This window comes from Lonchura striata, chromosome 13 (assembly GCF_050655825.1).
Source record: "Lonchura striata isolate lonStrDom1 chromosome 13, ASM5065582v1, whole genome shotgun sequence".
Taxonomy (NCBI): domain Eukaryota; kingdom Metazoa; phylum Chordata; class Aves; order Passeriformes; family Estrildidae; genus Lonchura; species Lonchura striata.
The window spans coordinates 12,442,653-12,469,863 of record NC_140715.1 but is presented as its reverse complement, the minus strand read 5'-3'; the positions used below and the strand labels follow the sequence as shown (position 1 = coordinate 12,469,863).

The window sequence follows — 27,211 nt, the reverse complement described above, 5'->3', positions numbered from 1 at the left end:
ACCCAAAATGCACTTCCAGAAGATTTTTTTCCCCCTGAAACATAGTGGCCTCTCTCCATTTTTTGCTTACAAGCTCAGCAGGCATCTGCCCATTTGCCCACTCATCTCTGCACGTTCAGAGACACAGAGCCAGGACCAACAAACACATCCCTGCACAGAGCAGTGCCCACCCTCAGCCCACCCGGCTGCATCCTCCCCGTCAATGCCAGATCATGGCAGCACTGCAGGGCCAGAAATACTACCTGCCAACAACACTGGCATGTGAAAGAAAATTACTGAGAAACTTTGATTTTAATGACTTAAAGGTAAGAAAAAAGGGATCACATTGTCTGGTGAATTCCAACAGTGAGTTTGAAGGAAGAAGTATGGTTTTTTTTTTTTTTTAAGAAGATACCAGATACTCATGACCATTACTGATCATAAAAATGTTATTTGTTAGGACACTAAAATATACTATTTTATTTTAATACTCTCCCTAAAGTATTTTCAGCTAATTTACCAAAATTCTTCTAAAAAAAAAAAACCTGAATTTTGCTAGGACAGGAGCAACTGATAGTAAAACATACAATAACTAAAGAATAAACAAAGTTGTTTCAGAATAAATAAATCTTTTAAAAATCTCCTTCGAAAAAAACCCTCAAAACCCAAACAGGCAACTTCTAGGAGGTGTCTCGGAGAGTCAAATGTGTCAGCACCAGGAAATGTTTCATGTCTTCATTGCAGCTGCCATGCTTATATCATAATCACTAGTGAATTATGATATAAGCCTAATAGTCATAATCATTAGTGAATTTAAAACATTGTACATCTGCTGAAAACCAGTTAGATCTTATGGTAAGAAATAGAGAAGGCCAAAATCCCATTTGGAGCTACCAGAGAGGCAGGTAAGATGCACAGAAATGAGGGCACAGCATGACAGAACATGGAATGAAATCTTTTTACTACAGAACATCTTACAGACTCAAGAGTTCAGAGAGAAAAGGTAATTTTTAAAATGAGCCCACCTTAACCAGAAATGCCAAAGCTACATTACTGCAATCCACACTCCTAGAGAGAATTAAAGAGTGACTTGTTCAACAGGCAACACGTGGCCATTTTCCTGCAGTCTGTGTGCACAGATGAGAGTTCCTTCTCTCATTTGCTCCTTCTGGCAACACAAATCCTTCAACCAGAACAGGAGAGAAGCTGAAATTACCAAAGCATGGCAGCATTTTAATATTTGTGTCCATTAATAACTGAAGAATTCAAGATGCCCAGCTGAGAAAATAATGTAGCTGTCACAACACAGCAGAGATTTTTTTTTTCCCCTGATAGCTTCATTTTCCTGTTTGTTTGTTGGGTTTGTTTGTTTGGTTGTTTTTGGGTTTTTTTTGTGAAGGCTATTTTTGGATTTTAAAAGGTAGTTTTACTGGCTGTTAAACATTACTTTGCATGCATGAATTTAAGAGAACCTTAAGGGTAGTCTCCAAAACATGCTTTCCAGTGCCTGAACTGCTGTTTCTGGGACATGTGTCCAAGGCATGGAAGGCTTTATTTGCTAATGGCAGATCTGGAATGCTGAATGGCTGTGAAGACATTTTCTTTTATTGAGTTAAGCCCTAAGGTGATCGTATTTTCAGTATAACAATGAGTCAATTTATCCCCACTGGGTTATGGGAATTTTTTATGGTACCATATATGCTGCATCTGGCACACAAGCCTATTAAAGCCATGGGCTAAATGAATTGTAATATGTTACCCATGGAGTCTCGGAAAAAAGAGACAATTAAAAATAAATCTATCACTGAAGAATGATTCTGCTATGTTATTTGATGATTTGGAGACCAAATCTTAAAAAAAAAAAAAACAAAAAAGACTATCCCCAAATCCTCTTGTCTAAACAAGCCAATCTCATCAAATGATACTTCTTCTTCAGTTGCATCATCAATAACAATTTTGATATTTTGATGCAACACTTCATTAAGAAAAGAGGCTATTTAGAGAAACATGAATCAGGAAAATCACAAGACTGTGATGTGGCATTCTGATTTGCTATTTGTCTAATATGGAAAAGCCTAAATTTTATCAGCACTTTTTACATGATAAAATATTCCTACATTAATGAAGAGTGTAATTTAATACTGCCTGACAACAAGAGGCATTCCATCTTCACCCCACAGCCCAGCTGTGGCTGGGGGAGCTGGGGGTGCAGGCAGAGCTCACCTGGGTGCTGTGGGTGTGTCACCTTACCTGGCTGCTGTAGGTGTGTATTGTAAATGTAGGAAAACCCAATGGGAAGAAATGATGATTTCTGGCTCAATTCAGGAGGCTGAATTATTTCTTTATTATAACTATACTAAAATATATTAATATACTATATAAAAGGAAGATACTAAAACTATATACTACTTTCTCTAACTCTATCTCTCACTCTAACTTAACTTATGACCCTCTCTCTAGAGTCCAGACACAGGTGGGTTGGATTGGCCATCAAGCTCAAACAATCCTCACCAGAATCTGATCAAGCACTCACTTCAGGTAAACAATTCTCCAAACACATTCCACATAGGAAAAACAAGGAGCAGAAATAGAAATTGTTTTCTCTTTAATTTCTCTCTGTGCACCTCTATGAAAAATCCTGAGGAGAGAAATGTGCTTGCCACAGGTGTGTGCTGTGGGTGTGTGCTCTCACCTGGCTGCTGTAGGTGTGTGCTGTGGGTGTGTGCTCTCACCTGGCTGCTGTGGGTGTGTGCTGTGGGTGTGTGCTCTCACCTGGCTGCTGTAGGTGTGTGCTCTCACCTGGCTGCTGTAGGTGTGTGCTGTGGGTGTGTGCTCTCACCTGGCTGCTGTAGGTGTGTGCTGTGGGTGTGTGCTGTGGGTGTGTGGTCTCACCTGGCTGCTGTAGGTGTGTGCTCTCACCTGGCTGCTGTGGGTGTGTGCTGTGGGTGTGTGCTCTCACCTGGCTGCTGTGGGTGTGTGCTGTGGGTGTGTGCTCTCACCTGGCTGCTGTGGGTGTGTGCTGTGGGTGTGTGCTCTCACCTGGCTGCTGTAGGTGTGTCCGTCGGAGCCGCAGACAGCGCTGGGATGGGCCACGGGGCAGGGTTTGCACTTGGCCACGTTGGCTGCTCCAGCCCAGTGTTTCTGGGCCAAGTTGCCTTTCTTTTGTCGAAGGCTGTAAAATAAAACACACCATGGTTTTTGAGAAAGAATCAGAGCTTCTTCCAACAAAGTTGGATTTTCAGTACAGCATTAATTTAGAATAATCTCAGTTGGAAGACCTTTAAGATCATCGAGTCCAACCATTAACCCAGTGCTGCCAAGTCTACTAAACCATAATTTAAAGCAAGTAAATTAAATACAGCTCCTAACAATGCTTTTATAATATGGCACATTACAGCAGGCAATCTAAAAAGTCATAAATTGGTAGGCAGCCCTAGATTTACAACACTTGGTGGTTTCATTTAGATTTATAACTACAAATGATTTTACTTCAGAATATAGCATTTCTTGAGCTACACAGCATTTCTAGTGATGCAGGCAACATTACACCAGGTTGTATTTAGAGACATTTTCACCAGGCTTTCTCAGAGCTGCCAAACTAGTGCTATGGTTGCAATGATTATAAAACAAAAATCCTTCAAAAAACATTGCAATTTAAACTGTGCTTACAGCAATGTACAGAATCACTAAACACTTCTGTCACTATAGGGGCAGGAGCCCTTTTGCCACACCAGCTACTGAATGATCAGCTGAGGTTCTCAGATCAATCACAGTCCCTCCAGGAATGTCATAAAGTCACAGAGAGCATCTTCAAATACACCAATGTGTGCCCCTGGGGAGTGACTGCAGTTGTGTTCAAGTTATAGAATACTCAATTATTGCATTAAAAATGTCTAGGAAGAAAGACATCTGCTCCAAAAACTTATTGCAAAACATGCCATTGATTCTGACTAACGGCTCATTTTCCTGTCATAATGAACTACTTGACTGATAGGACATTAAGTAATTACCACCAGACTAATGCTGCAAGCTGATTAAAAGTTTGCTTTAGAAACCCCAGTCCAGTGATACAATGCAGATTCATTTTGGTCATGTGTACTTGTCTCTCACCTGAAAGCATTTACAAGGGAAGCAAAGCATTGCAGCAGCTTTGCTGGAGACTGGTAAGAAAAATAACTGCCATCTGTTCTGGTACCACAGGAATAAAAAGATATAACAGTTCAGCTAGAAATGCATTTCAATGTGCTGCTGAATGACTTTATCACAGTTTTAGAAAAATATATACAGATATTTTTTAAAGCAATTTCACTACAGCTTGCAATTTGCTACACAATACCAACTCTGATGTAATGACACATTCAGCTGCTAAATAATATAAATTCTATTCTTTCATCTCAGTCCTAATTTCCCTCAAGTCTAACCTTTGCCAGATATGAATAGTACTATTAAGAAGATTGGGTCCACAAAAGGAATTCAATCATGATATAATAAACTATGAAAATAGAAGCCAAGTATTTAAGACTAAATTCCCTTGTTATTTTGAAGAAGTCTCTTTAATGCAGAGAGCAGCACTCCTTGTTTCAGAAGCATTCTGCCAACAAAGGCACCAATACACCAGGTGCTAAATGCTGTGGATAGGTGCTTACTCAGCTCTGAACCCTCAAAGCAGCTCTGTGGATCTGATCTCTTATGCTGAGGCTGTATGAATTGTTTATTAAAGTTTTCCACACTAACTGGTTTCTTTGCAGCCCCCAACTATGCTTTGTTACCAAAATTGAATGATTATCTCATTTTCTTGAGCTCTTTGGATTACAGGTATGACTTTTGGTTTTGGTTTTTTTTTTTTTCAGCTTGACAGGAAAACTTCCTCATTTACTTTATTTACAGCCCCACACTTCTGGAAATGCACAAACTCAGAGTCAAAGATACATTTGAATATTGTACTGTAGATACTGATGGGCAGAGTCTGGAGACAAATATGAAAGGAGTTGTGCTTTTCCTCTGGAGACTGCAGAAGGTCATCGCATAAAGCAGACTTTTCACTGACTTTAACTTCCACGATTTCAAAAGATAGATCCTTTGCTATACAGACAGTCGTTAAGAAGAACATTCTAGAATTGGTTATAGAAAAACAGCCAAGAAATGCTAAACTGGAAGTGTGTGATTTAGTGCCATCATCATCAAAGCCATCAGCCACGAAGCGTGGAGGATGGAGAGGGAACTAACGAGCACCTCATCAAAATTAAATATATTGCAGTTCTTAGCTAGACTGATGCCTAAAAAATCACAGGATCTGAGTGGCAAGTATAAACACATTGTACAGCATCTGTGGATCACACTACATCAGGTATTCTACACTATAACATTAAAAGAAAAGTCCACTCAGGACAGGGCTGCTTGTCCATCTCTGCACAGCCTTACACCCCTTGCTCTTAATTTATTTAATCCTTCTTTGATCCCTTTAAGATTCATATTACAAAGCCAGGTCCTGTTAGAAAATTCCCCTAAAGCTGATGATGTTTTGTCATTCTCCTTTCATCACTTAAAAAAAAAAAAAAAAAAAAAAAAAAGGTAATTAAATTTGATTGTCTCGAGCCATTCCAGCAGCTCATGGAGCCTGGTGGCCCTTTCCATCACTTTACTGAGAGCATAAAGAACATGCACAGCCTTAGGCCTGAGCTCTGTTCTCAGAGCAGCTGCCTGGAAGACACCACCAAGCCTGGCACGTGTCCTCAGCTGGGGACCACAATGGTTTCACCTGAGCCCCATTTGCTGTGCTCTTCCTGCAGACCAGGAAGGAAACATTTACTCTTCCTAGCCCCCACATTCATCTTCAGGATCTTCTTGTTATAATAAAAGGAAGTTTATTCTCTGAAAGAGTGATGTTTAATAACAAGAATTTACAGTGGAGTAGATCTCAAAGCATTTCATTAATTTGAAACAAAAATGAAACAATTTTAGTAGCACTTCATATAATGTGTGTAATGAGGCAGGGAATGCTGCAAGAAATATACAGCTCCCTCATTCCTGCAGGTGCATGGAACTGGTAGCACAGCAGCCATTTCTGTTGCAAGAAACAGTCTGGCTTTCAAAAATTAATATAGTCTTCTCAAGCTGCGTGTTTTTCCAAAACGATAGTGCAAAGTGTCACTGTATTTGAAGCAAGTTAAAAGTAATTTTTGTCAGATTGGCCAAGTGAGCAACAGCTGAAAGTTTTAACTGGATACCCAGGTTCCCCACCAAAACCACAGCCGAGCACCTATCTTGTAAAAGAACATCTATTTTCCAAAAACAAACATGTATTTTTCTGCAGTCATATTTTTGAGAGGCTGGATGGGACTTTTGGAAGCTTTTCAATCCTATAACTCCTAACAACACATCAAACATACAAACAAACAAATTAAAACCTAGACAAGAACATTGGCTGCCATAAGCAGCCAGCCAGCAAATCCCCTCTCAATGGAAGTGCACATTCACATACTCTGGGAATACTCTGCAATGCTAATTATCTTGGTTTAGAATGAATGTGTCAGGAGCAAGCCAGGCCAGAGCAAATTAGGCTCTTTTTTTTTCCTGACAGCCAACTTTAATCCTGCTTTAAGACTCAGAATTGAAAGGATCTATGACTATTTTCACTATTCCAGAAGCTGGAACACATTAATGTTTTGGTCAAGTATTAAGACTTATAGGCAAACCCTGCCTGCTTTTGCTTTGCAGGCTGGTGAACCAATGCACCAAAAGGCAGAAGAATTATGGAGTTTGTAAGTTTTACAGCATTCAGCCTCTTGGTATTTTAATACATAAAGAAATGTCAATGGTTTAAAGGGAGAGTGCACAGTGATTGAAGTTCATTTCTCTTTACAGACACACTGCTCACCACACATTGTGACAATCCAGGGCGCTGCCATCTGCTTGGCTTGCACAGGAGCAGGGACGGTGCCCGAGGCTTTGCAGATGCCACCAGGCAGCTGCCAGGAGGGCACAGGACAGCTCGGGGCAGCCAGAGCCACAGACACCTGCACGCAGCTTCCAAGCAGCCCTGGCCCTGCAAAAAGGACCTGGAGGAAAAGTGGCTCCACTCAAGATTTTACAGCTTCCAGCTGTGTCCCAGCAGCTCAGCCCCAGCTGCGTGCAGCTGGCAGCCCCAAGGATGGGAATCACCTGGTCCTGTCCAGCCTGGCTGGGAGCAGCAGTTCTGGGCACCGAGAGCCTGCTGGAGTGCTTGAACTGTGCTTTTGATTCAGCAAAAGTTTGTCAAACAAAACATCTTAAATTGTGTCAGATTAAAAAAAAAATAAACAAACCAGCAACAAAACCAAAAATGCAAAGCCTTAATTCCTGACCAGCCCTTGACTGGATGACATAGACTGAGCTGTTTACAGAATCATCTATGTGCCTTTCTGAAAACAATTTTTCAGGGACAGGACGGAAAAGCATATATGGAAAAACCTCTGGCAAAGCCAGGGGTCAAAATAAAGGTATTTGCAGAAAAAAAAGTGTTTTGTTTCTTTACATTTGCAGTTTATTTATATTTAATTTTATATTTGACACATGTTCAGACTTTTCATTAAGAAGAAAATGTACAACATTGAGAGTATGTTAGCTGGCTTCAAAATCAGCTACTCCCAAATGCACATACAGTAAATTAGCAGATTAAGCATTGATGGGCTTAATGCAATCACAAATCAGGTTCCTTTGGCAGGCTGTTGCTTTTGAAAATCCTCACAAACTTCTAGGATGAAGCAGACAGTAAACAGAAGTTTCTCCTTGGGACTTTAGAACTCATTCAGTAATTTTACTGGACAAGAAAAAGACACTTTACCCAAAGGAGTTTTTGTTAGGTGAGTTTTTAAAGGTCTGCCACAAATAACAGCAGAAAGTTTCTCAAAAACCCCAACAAATAAGTTACACAATGTCTTCTGACAGAAAGTATCAGGTAAACCAAATAGTGAGATTGGTACTGTCTCTTCTTGTTCTTTAACTTGGTGTTTACACAACCACAGAATTTGGTTCAATCATGTTGTAAATTATTTACACCTACCATGTTTTCTGGGCTTAAAATCATACAACTACTTATTTCAGGTCCTATTGAACAGGATTGAGCTGCTTGGGATTTTTTTTTTTTTTTTTTTTTTTTTTTTTTTTTTTGATAGAACAGGCCTTATGTACAAAATACTGGCTTGACAAACCCAAAATATTTCATGAGGATAAACTGGTGTTACTGAACTTTTATTGGCATTGCCACTCCTAGATGGGCTGACTGCAGGAAAGTCTCTTCCAGAGACTTCTTCCATGAAGCAATGTCACCATCCTGAGGGTTTGCAGGTTCCCTGGAAGGCAGGTTTCAGTTAGGAACCCACAGCAGGGCCCACCCACTGCAAGGATTCTCCAGGTAAATCTGTCTGTGGGGGTCTGTGAGTTAGGTACTGGAGTTTTCAACTATAGCTCTCACAGAGACATTCCTCAAGATTACGATTAACTTCATCCATCCTTCTTTCTTTCTGGACTTTAAATCAAACAAAAATTCTTAAGTCACATAAAACTAAGCTCTATTTTAAGCTCTATTTAAACAAAATTGAAAAGTTCAGTGCACCAGAGCTGGTACCAGAAGCTGGAAGGAGCTCTGACAGCAAACTTGAATGGCTTCCTGAAGCTGGAACAATTCACAGTGGGAACAGTTTAAAATGTACTGTCTGTACCTTCTCCATGCCTCATGCAAAGTTTGTTCATGTCCCCCTGAAGGAAGCTTATCACACTGAAGATAAAGCCAGCACTGCCTGCCTGTTTTTATCTTTCCTTTGCATAAGTTGTTTCTCTTGTTCTCAAGGAAAAGAATGACAAACCTGAAATTTGCCACTATAAATGGCAGTATTTTCTTCTCTCTTTGTATCATGTTGGTATTCTGTTAGAGTTAAGAGCTTGGCCTCATTTCTAGAACCTTTCATATTTTTCACATGAGCTGTGTATACCTTGAGCCACTAGCAGTCACGGTTTGTGAAGAAAATAGTCTAAACATATTACCTTGGGGAAAAAAGGTACTATGCTATTGAATCTGATAGAGACTCTTTATTTAATACAAACACTGTAGAATGAGAACAGACATATGATTACAGCAATTTCTCTACCTGGGTTTTACATTTTCAGATACAAAGAATAATATCATCCAACCTTGCTTTTCAGCATCATCCCACCGTACTAAGTACCACCTTTCCCTGATTTCAATATTCAAAGAAATAACTTCACCTAACTGGTTTTACTTTCTCTTGCTGCCTTCATATCTTCTCCCCGTATGGAGCCATAAGAAATAAAAAGGCCACTGCTCAGTGGTAGGTGTGCAAAGGTTTTAATGGGGCTTGGTGATGGCTGGGGACCCTTCTGACAAAATGAAACTCATTCAAGACTGACCCCCATAGTAAATGGATACTCTACTTACTTGCTATTCTTTCAAACAATGACATTGATGAGATTATATTAGGAATTAAGTCTGTCCAAAGAGAAACAGTAGCCACTGGAGTGTTCCCAGAAAGAAACTGGTACTCAGAAGACAGGGTTAGAGATGACAAATTCAGGGAAGAGTTAAAGCGAAAATTTCAAGTGCTGAAGTGAAAGTGTACCAGGTGTCATTCCAGTGAAATGAAAAACATGTATTTCCAAGGGAAGAGGAAGAGTCAAGCCTCTCTTTCTTACCAACAGTAAGAAGATGTTTTGAAATAAGCATGGGGGAAACAACATTGCAGAAAGAAGCTGTCAGCTGGACATAGGGAAGGTTGAAAGATGTTGTATAGTGAATGTTTTGCAAGAAGACTCCCTGACACATCTTGCAGGGAAAATGCCCTGAAGATTCTTGCATGGATCCCACTAGGTCCAGCTGGCAACCAGCTCTGGAAAGAAAACAAAGGGCCTGGGGGCCCAGGGTCCTCAGGGTTACCGGTTCTGCAAGATGAAGGAATCTTGTTGCTTTTTTACTTTCTCTATGTTTTAAAGGAAGAAATTACTTGGAAAAGATGGCACAGATTCTGAGGGCCGGGAAGGCCAGAAAATGTTGAGTTTGACTGAGTTGATGCAGCTGCTGCAGGTGAGTTCTGAGATCCTGCACCACCACTCAGAGAACTCCAATGCCACTACTTGAGGAAGGCTATCCAGAAAGCAGCAAGGTCTGTGTCTAAAGAGATGTAATATCTAATTTAAATATGGATATTCTGAAACTGCCAGGACAGCTCATTCTGCACAGTATCAGGGTCTCAGTACAAGTATCTTTCTCAGATGTTAGTTCTGGCTTTACTTACTCCTGGACTAAAAATGATATGGTTGTTTATTAAGGCCATTAGAGAAGCACAGGGATTTCTGCCTTTGAGCACACAATGCATAAAAATGGTGTTTGAAAGTTCCACTTACAGTCTTAGCTAACAGATTGTTGTGCTTATAGGCAATTCATTTTTTAACCTAACTTCTAAATGTTTTTCAACTTTTAGACCTAATACATATGCTCAACAGCTGCACAGGTATGAAAACAGGCAAAGTACACAAAGCAAAAAAACAAACCAAAAAATCCACGCAAACATATAATCCCAGTGTTCTTAAAAGTCATTGTGCTCTCCTGAATAAATAACACAGCTTCTACACTCTGCCTGTTCTCATGAATTTTTATAAGAGAATTATTTTCCTTTTCATCATTATTTTTCTGCTAACATAAAAAGGAATCTCAGACACCAAACCATGTAAAAATAAAATGAAGTGCCTTGAATTTCAAAGGAGGAGGGGTGATAGCAGGAAGTTTGTAATTAAAGCTGAAATCTTATTCACCACTCAGTTTGCAGGAATCTCCAGTCCTGGATTTCACATGCTGGAGGAGATGCAAAAACTTGGCACCAAGCACATAAAGGTGAAGTGTGCAGCACATGTACTACCATTTTTTTTGGTACTGGCCCTCTTTCTTTCCTTCTAGGACAGCTTATTGGTTTCTCCTCCATTACCAAAGAAGAATACATTCTAAAAAAATAAAGGAAGCTTTTCTCTGCCCAGGATCTGATTACTTTGATATTACAATAATGCATTGATCAGGTCTGCCTCCTCCTGCTGGCAGAACTTGCCAAGTTCTCCAAGGAAGCTGAACTGCTTGATGGTTGTGAGATTAATCTGAGCTGTCAGGTTGTTCAGGGAGGAAAGCTGATCCTCCCTCACTGTGCCCTGTTTCATGCAATTAGACAGGTTCAAAATTGTTTTCACCAAACCTGGCAGCACAGTTATTTCCCAACAGTTCCCTGCTCCAGCTCATATTTCTAGTTCCAGTGTTGAACCCTGCATAACCATAGCTGTGCAAGCACAGGTGCAGGTTACTCAGTAAGGCTAAAATTCAAGGCAGATTTCTTGGCAGCATTTAATAACATTTTAAAGCTCCAACCTGACTGATGAATCTCGCAGAAGCTGAGGACAGAACAGCTTTCAAACCATCCTCACTCTTGGCCAAATGCAGAGGTCTGTGAAGTTTAGCACCATCAAAGCTCTGCTGTCTCCCCAGACATTCAGAAGCTTGGCAGAATGGAACTGATGGAACAAATGAATGGCCTGAAAGAGGTGACAGACCCACCCTGGGGTCTTGCTCAGCTCTATGGCCTTCAATTCAGTTTACAACCCAGTCTTATTTATTCTGTCATGTGCAACACAACTCTTAATTCTACACTCCAAAAGGCCCCACTGCCCAAAGTGTGAGAGTTTGGTTGTTTTTTTTTTTTTTCCTGAAGCAAAAAAGTTCAGAGATCTTATTGTCACGTTGCAACTGCAAGGGAGAAAAATCAATGCTGCTCCCCCAAAGCATCCTCAGACAGCTCAGCTGTGTTCTGCTTCATTATGTTGCTTTGCTTATCCTAAGGCAAATAACATGCAATCTTCAGAAAAAAAAAAAATTGACATTTTGCTGGTAGGGATGAGAAAGTAAATGAATTTTTAAAATACAGTAAAAATTCTTGCCCTTAAGGCACTAAATCAAATGTTTCTGTTTAAAAATGACTGCACAGTACTCCTGTTCTTGAATACTTGGTGCCATGGTTCAAACAATCAGTTACAAGCTGTGCTAGCAAAATATTTGCCCCTTCTGACACATTTTATTATGAGATAGGCTTATTAAATTCTCAAGAAAGCTACAGCAGATTAAGATGCTGAGGATTTTTACAATTAGCATTGATTACCTAAGAATTCATGTGTGATTTCTGAATAGAATTGGCTTGTCACACAACAGACAATTAAAACGAAAATCAATCCCAAAGCCACCTCCAGAGTGTAGTCAAAATCCACTATTCAAGGTAGGTTAGGGGAAATAATCAGAATGCAGTTTCCTATGTCAGAATAAAATGAATGTTAGTGAAGTGCATGCAAACTAAACCAGTTATAAATACTATAAGGAGCTGAGTAATTTTGAAATCCCATCCTTTTTAGCATCTAAATAGGCTAATGCCCCTGTTGCTTATTCAGCACTGCTGATTTATAGAGCTCAGTACTATGAATGTCTAAACATTCTGCTGAATTTCTCCCCATATCCAGTGCTGTCTATCTGGTTATTGGATGCTGGAGATGGAACTCATAATATCTATACCATTCCCAGCTTCTCAAATGAGGCCATCAGAAGCATTAACCCATCTTACATCAGGCTGTGTCTTAATGAAAGGTGACTACAGCTTCAGGAAGGGCCCAAGTGATGGACAGGATTTACATAATCACATTAATTTATGATACAAACTGAATGCATATGATCCAGTGAAGGGACAGCACACAGTGAAACACACCTTTGGGTAAAATTTGAAGATGAATTCAATTGACATACTTGCAGAAACTGAAAGATATACATTTCATGAGTACTTCACTGAGTGTTTAAGGTCTCACTTTGCTGTGACCTTGAACCATGAAGCCCAGCACCTGTGCCTTACAAACCATCCCTTCTTCCCATATTCTCTGACCAGGCAGCTCCAGAGGCCCCTCCACCATGGAGGTTAAAAGGCAATGTAGCTACTCATTTATACTTATGATAGTTCCAGCATTTTATAGCTGCTTCCTCAAAAGCTGATTTTACCATGTGAGACTGTTAGATAGAAAGTATAACATTATCTGGGACTTCAACATGTTTTGTAAAAAAAAACTAAATATTTTGCTGCTCAGTTATTACACAGGAATAGGTTTTGGGTGTTGTTACCTTAAGATGTGACACCTTGCTTTCCATCACTTCTTACCACCCAAATTTCAATTCAGCAACTCACTATTTACTCCTTGGACTCCATTCTTATTCTTTCCACAGTTTCTCTGCTTCTGTGGTAGAAATCTAGGGTCTGCACTAATTAATGCTATTATTTTTCTGCAAATGTTGCATTTTTTCAAAAAACACTTTGGTTTTCTCAAATCCTACAGACTCTGGTCTATCTTCTGCCTGACTGGCTTAGATGACTTTCTCCTCTAGCCCTACTTTCCCAAGATCTGGTCATCTATTTTAAGGAAAATTTTAAAAAATTGTAAAAGAATTTCAGTGTCCTTTCTTACTCACTGCTGTATTTAAATATTTTGATTCCAAACTTTCAGCCTGACTGCTTTGCCCTGACGTCCTCCCCCTCAATCTCATTTTCCTCATACTTTTTCCCTCCTACTTCTGAAACTTTCTTCTGCTTCATTCAACCTCAAAAACGAGGCCCCTAGGAGAAGCAGTTATTTCTTCATCTACTCCTGACTGTTCTTTTCCTCTCTGCTAGGATGTATCATATTACGTATTATATTCTCTCTAAATTGTATCTCAATGTCATTTTGGTGCTTTACCTGTAATAATTTAGTCTTCTTACCCTTCTACACTTCAGTCCTTGGAAGTCTGAGAAACTTTATAGGTCCTCTCTGGCTTATCCTTCCATCTCTTTGCACTATTATTGCCATTTCCTCTCAGGAACATCTTGTCCACATTAGAAGCTCACTATGTCAAGACCAAATATCCTGTATTTCTTTTCACATCATCTTTCTTTTTCAGCTGCTGTTTCCCTGTCACATTTGTTATCTGGACTTTTTTTTTAACCATATCCTCCCTTTCCCAGCTGCAAACCAGAGCACATTATCTTCCTTTCTACAATGCCCAAGAGGCAATCATTAATTTAGCTATATCCTCCTAAAATTCTTTCAGATTATCTAAGCAATCATTCTCTCATTTCATTTATTTACAATCTATTCGTCTCTTATTTTCAGTCTGTATGCTACTTAGAGTACAAATGTACTTTTACATTTAGGGCTAATTAGTAAATAATACTTTTGGTGAGGGCAGGACATATTTGCAAAGGTAAAATATAAAATATGAGTTTGTTTCTTCCCAGAGCTGAAAACTAATTTACATGCTCTGAGATACTTTCTTCATGAGCCCATTTCCTTCCATCTAAAGGAAGCCAGAGGCTGATTAAATCTTCCTCTGAGGGTTGCATGATAGCAGCTGTAAGGCTGTTTTTTTGTATTGATAACTGTGTTTCAGATTCATGCTCTACTGATCCTCATTTTTTCACTTCCTTTTGGAATTTAGCAGAGGGCCCTCTAAACACTGAATATCAGCAGCACTGAAACTTCAGCTTCTATCTCCTGACAAGCCTCTGCAGGCAGTTTATCTCATCTTGATGGTGATCCTGAGGTGCCAGGTCAGAGCAGTTCTCTCCTGGGCAGGGTTTCCATTTCAGCACTCACATTTCTGGTCTGCACAGGGCTGAGTGAAACTCTTTATAAAATGAAAAAGCTCTCATTGTGTTTCATCCATAGGAGTTTCTAAAAGCACTATGAACCTGTCACACAGACAGGCAGCTGGTTCAAAATGAAGCAAAATTTCTGAACTAATGAAGGAACTAGTTAGCAAAACCCCCAGACTTCGGAGCTAAGATAAAGTGTTGTTGCAAATTAAAAATTTATGCACAGATAAAACATAGAAGAAATCAAGAAATTAACTATGGATGAGGTGCTAAGCAGGGATGACCGTGGTGTAATTCAGCTTGGCAGTCCTGGGCTCTGGGTAAACTGGGGTAGCTAAGACTACAAAAATCTGTCAAAGGACTTGAAAGAGATTTCAAGCTCTCCAGAAAAATGGCTCACACATTACAACATAGGGCAATGAATAATGGACAGAATAATTTATGCAACAAAACTATAAAGTGTCCTTTTTGTTCAACATGAACCATCTATCTAAATGCCAATAAGGTAAAAATTCAGAATTTATAAATAAAGAGGAAAGGAGAAGCAGAGGATGTGTAAGTTTCCTATATTTCTATCTGCTGAACTGCAAGGCAAAGGACTGGATGCAGGAGGAGCAGGTTTGGGTTTTCATTAATGTTTTCAACTGTTTTTAAGCAGCTTTGCTCACCTGAATTTGTAACTCATTAAACAAATGAACAAAAACCTCACATTATGTCTTATTACTAAGGTTAATTAGTTTTCCACAGTTGAGGATCACTGACTGCAACAACCAACTAATCAGAATGGTTTGTTTTGTTTCATAAAAGAAGATGGATTGCATGGTCATTAAAGCTAGAGGCCAGATAAACCAGTGAAGCAAATTCCCTGCTCTCACTCCCCATATATATTAAAGAACACTTTCCTAGATACGATCATAATAAAGCTGACAGTAACCGTTGCAATAAAAAAATGCAGCAGACTGTATTGTTTCTTAATATTAGTAAACAAATAAAAAACAGAAAGGCTCAAAATTTTTGCCAGTGAAAGGAGGAAAAAAAGGGAAAACAAGAAAAATTAACAAAATTGCAAGAGAATCTGAAGTCATAAGGCTGCAAACTGCACTGGTGACAGGCTGAATGTTAATTCTGAAGAAAGTATGTTAAATCTGAATGTGAACAGTGGTAATAAAAAGTTTGTAAAGATTTACTTGCAGAAGTGACATAACTTCAATACTTGAAATATCTTCAGCAAGACCTCTAGAAAACTATTCTAGTAGAGCTGCTACTTGAAAAATTTACAGATTATTGATTCAGTCTGGGTCAGAACTGTGGCTGTAGTAGAAAACTCTCCTAATCCAAATCAAAATTGTTCTGATCATCCTTCCATGACCCCCAAATAATCAGCTGCACAATCCTTTAAGTTCGAAGGACAAATAAAAATACAGTGAAAATAATTGAGATTTCTATGAAATGCATAGCATGTTTCAGCCTTTGGATGTATTCTTCTTTTTTGGAAAATTAACATAGTTTTGAAATTTGACACGGTTGTAAAAGAGCCTTTAGGTACAAAGTTGTTCTTTATTTTAAAACTGCATGACATTGTACAGGAGAGTGATCATTCAGATGTGTGAGATAACATAAGCCCTCAAAGTGAAGACCTAGAAAAGAGAAAAGCACAGTGACTGTCAGAGAATGTTTATTTCATGACTAGTTTGCTGCTGGAGTTAAAGTAAAATGTAAGCAAAACACTGCAGTAATTAGAGTGATCACATCACTTAAGTGCTCACAAGATTTGTGAGCTTTTTCTCCTTCTGAATCCTGCAGGTGTAGTAGCAAGTCCTCAGAACACTCTGGAGCATCTGCTTTCCCTGGAAAAGTATGCAGAGATATAAATGTAGAAATTGCCTATTCTTCATATGCACAGAAAAAAAATGCTAAGTTGAAGGCTATTGGGAAAGTCTACTTGGCAATATTATTACTTATTAAAGATACTGCCCCAGGAAATGGAAAAGAAAGGAGAACAGGGATGTTTTTTTAGCAGTTGGCATTTATCAGAAACCAGTGAAGACCCAGGCAAAGGATTTAATCTTTCACAAATCATAATACACTGTGTTTAACAGCTATCATTTTAGGAGTAAAATATGAAAGCACCAATGCTGGATCACTTCCAAATAATGAAAAGATGACAAAAAATAACTCTCAACACTTTTCCAGGAGCAATTCATACTCTATCTCCAGAGATAATAATGAAAGATAATGTTTTATTTTCTCTAAGTGCTAATGTTAATTGAATATTTGAGTCAGTTGGAGCTCTCTACATGCTACTGACTCTCTTCACAAGCTTAGCATGAAATAAATTTGTCATTTCATGAAGATGGGAGGTGATGACAGCACCATTCTGATTTGACTGACTTCTCTAAGGTGTGCTAGGAAGTCGTGGGAGTGGATTTTATTTACATCAGCAGTAGAGACTCAGTGCCAATCCTCAATCCTGATTCCAGCTGAGTGCCATAACCATCAGGCTACTGGGTGAATTTGGCATAATTAATGAAGAGATCAAATCTCTCCTTCAATTAACAACAAAGGAAAGGAACAAAACCTCCAGACTTTCAGGGAAAGAGATGTCAGTAACTACTCAAAGAAGTTCCAAAAGACTATTCTACCTGAGTGAGAAGGCTTGAAGCTCTCTTTTTCACATTCTACATTGAAGGGCTCTTTGTCATCCTACTCAGATTTGTGAGGTGAGAGACTTTCTTGTCAAGAACTATTCTTTACATTGCTAGAAAATGTTTTGTTGAATTGACAGGAAAACCATTTTGTTAGAAGACTCCAGAACACATCTACTCAATGCTTAAAGCTGAAAGCTTGTTTTCATTTTGAGCTTATTTCTATTTCCACTTTCTCAAAATGTTACAATGTTCAAAAAAATCTCAACAGGGAGTTGAGTGCAAACTGAGCAAAAGCTGCACAGATAATTCTACAGGTAACAGCTAATCTGAGAACAATACAGTCCCCACAATTTTAAGTACTTATCTAATTGCAATGTTTTATTTCATAGAGGTGGTAATTTTACACTGACTGCAGTGACTGTAGTGCAAGATTTCTTTTTTTTCGTTTATTTGTTTGTTTTACCATTAGTTGGAGTAGGAAATAACTCTATGGAATGTGCCAGAAATTTTGTTTTGTTTTTTTTTTTCTAATTGAAGTAACAGAACATTCTGTATTTACTTGTAATGAATGTTTTAGGATTTCATTGTGAAAGTAGAGAACATAAATGCAATAAATGATAAAAAAATGAAGGCTTGATAATTCTCTCTTAACTAATTTGAAAACTTGTTAATCTTCCTGCCCTTGCTATTTCACAAAGATTTAATAACACAGATCTGTAAAAATGTTTCATGGTAATTATGCTCCATTAATGTAATGGAATCTATCATGATATATTTCCTATTTATTTATTTATTTTAGACAGTTCTATGCTGTAGCTGGTTAAGCACCTTAGAATGAATATACAGATCAAAGACATCATAGAATATTTCAGTTGGAAGGGACCTGTAAAACATCATCGAGTCCAACCCCCTGCAATGAGCAGGAACGTTTTCCTTTGCCCATGATTTTTTCTGCCCCACCTCTCAAGATGTAGAAGATGCTTATGGGAATTAAATTATCATATATTACAAGACTGCTTTAAACCTTGAGATAGAAGCAATGTTGTTTCAAAAGTTCTATGGTATTACTCTTCGTGCCTGAAAGGTGAATGGCTCAGCATGACCCTTCTATAGGTAATTTGGGAGTGGAACAGTGATACCTGAGCAAACACATTTAAAAAAGCAAAATATTTGGGGATGATTTCTAATCATGTTTAGTACTGCGTACATACAGAGCTTCGAACAGAATGTACTTTGGTGGCTCATGTCCATAAATAATCTCATCTGTGGTTCAGTGGTTGAGGTAATCTGATACAAAATTACTAAATTGAAAATCTGTAGGTAGAACTCTTGATGAGCTCTGGCCGAGCACAAAGGAGGCAATCATAAACTTGTTAATAAAAAGAGAATGATATAAAATGAAATATTAAAGAAGCAGGAAGTAACAGATTAAAAGTTAATTTTGATAACAAAACATGCACCAAATAAAAAAAATGATTGAGGCAAGAAGCTCCTTCTCATTGTTTTCATGTGCTATTTCTTTCAAAAGAGTGCCATTAGATGGAACTGCATGGCTCTGAAAGGGATCAAACACCAAAGACTATCTTTTTCAATTTCATATTTTAGCTGACATTCACGTCTTTGTTGTTAATCTAGTTTGGAACTGGCAAACCTCTGTGGAAATATCTTCACAGTCTAAGTTTTTTGCAAACTTCAATTCAAAAATGAAAGCTTGTTGATGAATTCCTTAGGGCAGTCTTGGATATGGTTTCATCATTTTTCCTAGTGAAGCTTTGTGCCTGAAATGAAGGATGTTGAAGGAGATGTGAAATTTAGCAGAGCTCTGCTGGAAACCACTCTCAGCTTTGGAGGAGCCAAAGCTGCCCCCAGCAGACCCTACAGGGGGGCAGGAGCTGTGAGAACTCCAGGCAGGAGGTGTGGAAGAGTCTGACCCAGCTGATCTGAGCTTCAGCCCCTTGTTATTTGTAGCAACCCATGAATTTTTAGTTATTGGCACCTTTCACGACCAGGAAAAGGCTTCAGAAGCAATAATGGCAAATCTCAGCAGTGCAAAGGTAAAATAAAGAACTGTTTTGCAAACAACAAAAATCAGTTTTTTAGCTGGTTTAGAAGATGTGTGTGTTGAGTCTGCAGCACACAGAAGTCTTCTGTGGCTGGAAAAAGCAGCAAGCTGGCCAGCATCAAATGAAATGCAGTATTTTTAAGGCCTAATTTACAAATTTTATAGAAAGTATATTGTTTGTAATATTGACTGCAATTGCAACGTATAATGCCATTTACTAAAAGGCAAATTTTAAATGCTGCATGTTTAAAATTTTTTTCAATATAAGAGGATGCTGGAAATTTAAGAAAAACTTTAATAAAATTCCTTGACTGTAAACAACAATCCCAATGTTACAAAAGCATGGCTTTTATTAGCACTCAAAAGACTTCCACTGAACACATTTATGTCCTGAGGCTTCTACAGCAAAAACCAGCAATAAATTTAGAATCTCCGGTAAACAGATTATTGTATAAACACAGAATAATTTTTGGTGCATTGGAGGTCATTTGTGAACATTAAATAGTAATTTACGACTGACTGGATTACTCGACAGATTTAAGATAGGGATAAAAACCAAAAATACAGGCACATATTAAATGTTATCAAAAATTTACTTCCAGCCATTGTCTGGTTAAGATTTTTATAAAAAATACAAAGAAGGTGAATCAGGAAATACATCCTTAACTTACTGGGCTGTAGAAAACCCAAAAATATTGCAGATTCCGAGTCATGTGAGGATTAATGTAGTACCAGAAGTAGTCAGACAACAGCTCAAGCAAAACTAGACCATATGATCAGCAGGGCCAGTGGTGAAATGTATTGCTGCTGACAGGAATCCAGGGAGCTGTGGGACTGCTCTCCTGGACCCACATCCTCATAACAACCTGCTTGTATTTTAAATACAGTGCTGACAGTGTATGAAGATTGATTGAAAAGCAGTGAAAATCCAAGAATTATGAGGCTACTCCATATGCAAAGCCTAAGAGCTTCTCAGAGAATGAGGATTCAGAGGCAGTGAATCCCTTCCAATTTTAGTCATTTGTTCACTATTCATTTGTGGGCAAATCTCGTGACATTTGCCAAGCAGATGACATTTATACCAATTACTGTTTTCATTTCTTGCTCACTCTAAAGTGAGCAAGAGAAGCTTTACAAACAACAAAAACCAACATCCCTTATGCTATCAACAGCTCACAGTCCAAGTCAGGAGCAGAGAAATGCCATGGAGGAGGTGGCTGAACTTTTAACTCTGCCTTCTTCCAGATATCCCGAGGCAAACAGGAACTTCTGGATGCTAACTTAGCTTTGGATGGTGGCTCTTAAGCAGCTGATAGAGCTGTGCCAAGAGGTTTATATATGACCAATTCTGCAGTCTCCAAAAGAACCCACTGAGACAGTAAAACCACTGAAGAACAAGCATGATGTTGCCCTTATTTTACCTTTCATATATTTAAGTTTTCCTGCTGGCTTGTGTTTCCCATGAATCTGCTGCACAAACTTACATTCACACATTAACTTTCAGACATGCATTTGCCATCATTATACATTAGCTTATGTATTAGTCAGAGGTCAGAGCTCTAAATACAACATTTTATATATAGTTTGTATGTAGTGCTAAACTAGGTATGGCATTTTTTTCAAACTCTCCCCTGGCCCCCTTTTTTTAATCGTGTTAATAAAAAACTGTTTTACATTACAGAGAAAAATAATTAGTGTGTGTTTCTATGAAGATGAAACAAATACAGAATGTTATGCAGGAGTGCTTAAAGCAGCAAACTGTAGATGTATTTATAATATATATTAATTTAGAGATCACAAAGTGTCAAAGCCAGAGCCATTCTCCAGAAAGCTCAGGTGAAAGCCCAGCTGGAATAAGGACTTCCAAGCTGCACACATTCCAACAGGGCTCATGGAAGTATCACCAGAGGTTTAAGGCAGACATGGACAGAACAGCCATTTAAAAGAGGGGATTAATTTAAAATGTAAAGATTAAAATCTTAACATATTTTTTGATTACTCAGAGGCACTGCAAAATCAAAGATCTAAAAATAATTTTAACAGCAAGAAGACAAAGTGATAATTTTGTGTTTCTTAACTGATCTCAGCAGTCAAACCCTCTGCTACAAAGGAAAACTGAAATAGGCAAGAGGAATGTCTTTTTAAGGGAGCTTAATTTATTAGAAAATATTGTGAATATTTGCCAAATCTAGCAAAACAATAGAAGGTCATTATTTCAATATAAATACTGAGGAACAATTTAGGAAAACTCCAGAAGTTTTAGCTGGATTTGAAAAAACTTAGGCCAGATATTAGCAGGTTTCCAACAAGAAAGGTTTAGATGTTCAGGATTCATCCAAATGAAGTACAGCAGGCAAAAAACCTTATTATCTTTAAGACAGAACTTGATAGGCTTATGAAAAAGTTTATTTTACACTTTTGCAGAGGGATTAGACTTAATGATCCAAGAAGTCACTTCTAGTCCATTTTTATATACTGCTAAATCATACAACTAGATTATTAAGAGTGGGAATATTACAAAGAAGTATTCAACCCATTCAGTAATAGTATCTTTAAATGCAAAAACTATTTATAAATGCTAATTAAAGTGCAGAAAAAAAGAAATTATTTTCTCATTCTGTTCAATATAAAAATGCTCTGATGATAGCAAAGGTACCCAGAAGTATTCAGGTGGTTTCAGTGAGTGCTCTGAAAGTGGCCTGAAAGGAGCAAGGCGGCAGGAGATTGTCTCAATGCCCACCGTGCTTCCCTGGAGCCTGCAGCAGCCTCAGGGGCAGGCAGAGCACAGGAGGCAGGAGCTGCAGGGTGAAAGGCAGTGACCTCAGCACTGAGATGCTCACCAGCAGCCTGGTGCTTGGTGGCTGTGCGTAAAATACCCTGAATCCCCTGCTGACAGCAAGAACAACTTCATCTACTGGCATGGCCAGGGCAGACAGGCATGGGGAGACATTCTAAAATCTGTTATAAGAGAGCTGTGCATTACCATCTATTTCAAAAATTACTCATGTCCAGGAAAAGCCCACCACCTTGCACTACTCTAATGAGGTGTAAAGCTGCTGGAGCATGAACCAGTTCTGTGGAGAGACGAGCAGAGTGGCTAACTGGCCTTGGGATGCAGAAAGTCCAGGCTATTCCCATGGGAGATGTCTGTGCTCTGCCTGACCATGGGTTTTCATGTGTACATTTTTCTGTAGAAGTTTGGAAATTCATGGAAATACCAAAATGCATGGTGTAAAATTTGAGCTCTTTTTGCTTTGAGTCAGTAGTCCAGTATGGATTTAAAGATGACTGCAGTAATCTTGGACTTAAAAGTCAAGGAAGGATCTGTCCTAAGTTTGTGAATTGTTCAGGGATCTTTTACCTCTGAGTTTTCAAATACACCACAGTCAACAGCATACCTAGAGCTTGGGAAAGCCAGAAAACAGCCTAAAAGGAACATGAATTCTCATCTGTTGAGAGGACAGACCATAGCCAGCTTCCTCCAGAAAGGATTTTGTGGAGGGGTTTCGTGCAGGAACCCCTGGCAGCAAGTAGGTCACTCCGAACTGAATGAGCTCCTACCAACGTTTGGGATGAAAGCCAGTCCCTCCACAGCCTCTCCACGTGGTCTCTTCAGTTAAAAGCAATTTAATGTAGGCAAAGCTGAAACTGAGAAATGGAACACTCTGAGGGAAGACCTACACTTTACAAATGACCCTGCTCAGTAGAGTAATATCTGCTTTTAACAGCAGCGAGTGCTGTTCCAATATTCAAGCACCCTTGGACTGAATCCTGGGCAGTTACTGATGGAGACTCTCTTGGAGGAAAAGCTATTAACCTTCGGGAGTTCATGCTTAGATCATAATTTTCATAATCAAAATTTTAGAAATAACTGTAATGGGGAATAAAGGGTAGTGCCAGACTCTTATGCTGTTCTCTTTTAATAGTCAGTGGTCCCCTTGAGCACTTATAGATTGATGGCACATCACACCATGTGCTCTGTCTTACTAAAATGCAACTTGGACTCCATAACAAAACAAACATTACTTATTTCCATGTGTCTGTTACTCACCTGTTGCAAAATCACAAGCTCTTGCACTGTAGTGGAGGTGCCTTTGTTGTCAGGCAATCTGGAGCTGAAATACTTTAAAAAACTTTCAAGTTCCCTCCAAGGACTTGTACACATCACTCGCACACCCCTTGCACATCACATTATCTACTGCACTTGGCTGTGACCTCAAAGGCCCCCTCTCCTTGATTTTCCTGCTTATTTCTCTTTCTGGACAAACAGCATGAGCACAGTTAAACTGTGCAATGTACCATGAGGGATTGGATATTAGTAAGAATAACAGTCTTTACAGAGTAATGCACTGGAGTTAACAACTTACAAAAAAATGCCCCAAACAACAAACATTTACTCAATCCTGTTCATATCTAGAACTTTCTTCCACTGAGGATTAAAGTAACACTCCAAGATTCTATCAGAGCTACCCTTGCAAATAATAAGCCTAAATTCTGGCAATTTCCCCAGTACAATAGCTTTGTTTGAAAGAAACTTAAAACTTAATGCAATCTATTTGCTCTTGTGATTGTGTGTTTAATCAAATATTTTAATGCTCTTTCTCCTGAAGCAAAAATCTATGCCAGTAGATTAATCAATACTCAGCACTAGAAGCAGATAAAAAGTTTTTCATAAAAACATTCCTTTTTTTTTTTTTTTTTTTCCTTCCCCTAGGAAAAGTCAGATTTTGACAGCTCAAATCAGTTTGCAGATATGTGTAAATACTGTTGTATTGTTACTTGGGAAAAAATCCAACCTATTTGAAATGGCTTTCTTTCATAATAAAACAATGGTCAAAAGATTTTCTTTTGACTCCGAACTGTGCAGTTTTCTTCCCTTAATTCTGAAAACATTAATCAGCAAAAGAATTAATTGGATGCTCATAAACAAATCTTCAGTAAAAATTAACTAATAACTGTGAATTCAACACAGAATTCACCAAGACCACTGGAGATGCAGAAAATAATTAAGATATTTAAGAGGTTTAGGTTGGATATCAGGAGAAGTTTGGGCACTAGAAGAGGCTCCCCAGAAAAGTGGTCACAGCATCAAACCTGACAGAGTTCAAGGAGTATTTTGACAATTCTCTCAGGCACATGGTGGGACTGTTGGGGTGTCCTGTGCAGGGCTGGCAATTGGGCTCGATGCTCCCTTCCAACTCAGCATATTCTGTGATTCTGTGATTCATGAAAAGTACCTTTTGGGCTATGCTTGTTTTCCCCTGACCTCTACATAATACACAAATGAGCAACAATTATTTTCTGAATCAGTGTTAAATGGAACAAGAGAATAGAAAGAGCTATGAACACAGCAAGGTTAACTGGGGAACCAGCTGATGGTATTAGGTGATCCAAAGATAATTAATCATTGTCCAAGTTTGGTTCTCCTATGGATTTCTCACCTACTCAGGCTTTGATAAACATTACCACATAGATCAGGCAGAATTAAATGAGCTTAGGACCAAGCCCTCCATGACATCAGGCAGGGCACCAGCACAGCAGGTTTCCAGCATAGGAAGCTGTGCTCACCAGGGGAGCCCTTGGTGTTGTGCCAACCCCTTGTTAGCATTCAGCAGTGAGGCAAACAAGAAAAAACACAAGTCAGAGAGAACAGCAAAACAACAGGGTTGGGTTTATAGAGGCTATTTTAGCACCTTTTAAAAGGTGATTGTTGAGGTAATCATAGACATTGAGGAATAGCACTGTTTCAAATCCCTGCTTATGTGCACAACTTTTCAGTAAATCCTTAAAAGTGCATTTGCTGTGGTCAGAGATTTTTCTGTAATGCTCCCAGCAGTTCTCCAAAGCAGGTGGGTCACTGATGTCCTGGCAGTGATTGCTTTGCCTCCCCCTTTTGGATACAATTTAAAGCACTCACTGGCAAACCACAGCAATGCAACAAAAATGCTGTTTTTCACATATGGGGATGTTTTACTTGACTTGTTTTGAACAGGATCCTTCCTAACCAGAAATGGTGTATCAGCTGCAGGATTTGTAAAGAAAGAGAGGGAAATTTGTCTGCTCCTTGTGGGTAAATGTAGTTGCCAACACTGCCACGCTGGTCAGAGCAAGGCTTTGACGTGTAATTTAGAAGAACAGATGTTTTATCTGGGAACTTGTCCAGATCTTTAAAAAAAAAAAAAAAAAAAAAAGAAGTGAGAAACTCAGTAGTAGACTCCTTTGTCAGCAGCATTATCCTTAAAAGTCCTAGAGAAGTAGTGAGTAAATAGCTGGATTTCTAAGACACGGCAGAGAAGCAGAGAAGATGTGTGATTATCTTTGTGAGTGACTTACATTGCAGTGATGAACTAATTGGTCGTGTCTGGTCAAATGGACTGAACAAAGCTGTAAACCCTGGACATGTTAATATGGCCATAATTTTCACATCAATCCTCTCTTCTCATTCTGTTCTTTTGAAAAGAGCCCAAGAGTGACATCTTTCCTTCCCATCCACTGCACTATCAGCACCAGCAGAAACAAATGGCTCAATGTATTATGGGACTGAGAATGAATGAGACAACTTTTGAGAGACATTAACTACTACATTTCATGCAAAACTGAACTAATAAAGACTTTTTCCTCATAGATGTCCAAATTTAAAGGGGTTTTAATCTACTCAAAAGATTTCATAAGACTATTAAGCATGTAAGAAGGCATCTCCAAATTTATCTTTTTCACGCTCTTCAATTACAACTCAGTCTTGCCTTTTCTCTAAATGTACTGTAAATGCCTTAGAGGATGTGCTGACAAAACTCTATTATCTGCCTGAAATACCTCTCAGACATCTTCAGCCTTAACTTCAGAAGTACTAACAGCTTACTAGAAAAATTAGTTGGTTAATGCCCATGGAGAAAGAGGAAAAAATGAATGAACTACCCAGTGGTTTTCCCCTGTTATTATCTGGGTTCTTGCATCTTTCTGCTTGTGATAGGCTCCTCCAAGAAAATACATATAAATAAAACACAAACAATTAACATGGATAAATATACCAACAAGAATCCAAATGATGCTATTTTGCAAAGTTCCCTTTGGGCTATGCCCTTTTCCCTGAATTGTACATAATAATCAAATGAAAACCAATTGTTTTCAGAATCAGTATGAAAAGGAACAAGAGACTGAAAAAAAATCTACAAGCACAGCAAGGTTAATTGGGGAACCAACTGATTTTATGAGTAGATCCAAAGGGCAGAGGGTTGGAATTAGATGATCTTTAAGGTCCCTTGCAACCCAAACCATTCCATGATTCAAGACCCAGGGTTGCTCACGAGGTGACTGTGGAGGGGAGGAGGAGCAGGAGGAGGTTGCAGATGCTGCACAGGAGAGGCCAGACTGCCCCTGGGGCAGGGTCTGAGTAGCTTAAATAACACATTTCCATGCAACTCAATTTTCTACACTGCTACTGAGCTCCTGCAGTGGTTTAAAAAGCAGGCATTCCAGCAGAAAGCAAATGAAGTGGGAATGGCATCGTGCTGGCACTGGTGATTTCAGAGTTTGCAGCACACTATGCCTGGAAAACCACAGCTCTCCAGCCAGGCAGGCACTGGGGGACACAAACCAGCACAGCTCTGTCTGGAAGGCTCAGCAATAATAAAGGTGTTGCTCTCCATTACATTTTGCTGAGCCAACATCCTGTGTAAAGCCACTGCAGCAAGTTGATAATGATGCATGAAATGGAAAATCCTCCTGAGCACACCCAAAAGCACCATGGATGTGCAAAACAATCACAACTGCACCGTGTTATTTGGTAATTGTTACTACATGTGCCCACACTAATATAATCAGATTTTTGCTGG

At 38.9% G+C, this 27,211-nt stretch overlaps 1 protein-coding gene across 1 annotated transcript in view; it reads right to left on the bottom strand.

Annotated features, from left to right (window-relative positions):
* The window catches only part of SPOCK1 (SPARC (osteonectin), cwcv and kazal like domains proteoglycan 1), a 366,435-nt gene that overhangs the window by 86,139 nt on the left and 253,085 nt on the right, over positions 1–27,211 (bottom strand). The window contains exon 5 of the mRNA XM_031506078.3: positions 3,019–3,151. Within this exon, the coding sequence (XP_031361938.2) occupies positions 3,019–3,151 (133 nt within the window). The remainder of the gene's footprint in view (positions 1–3,018; positions 3,152–27,211) is intronic.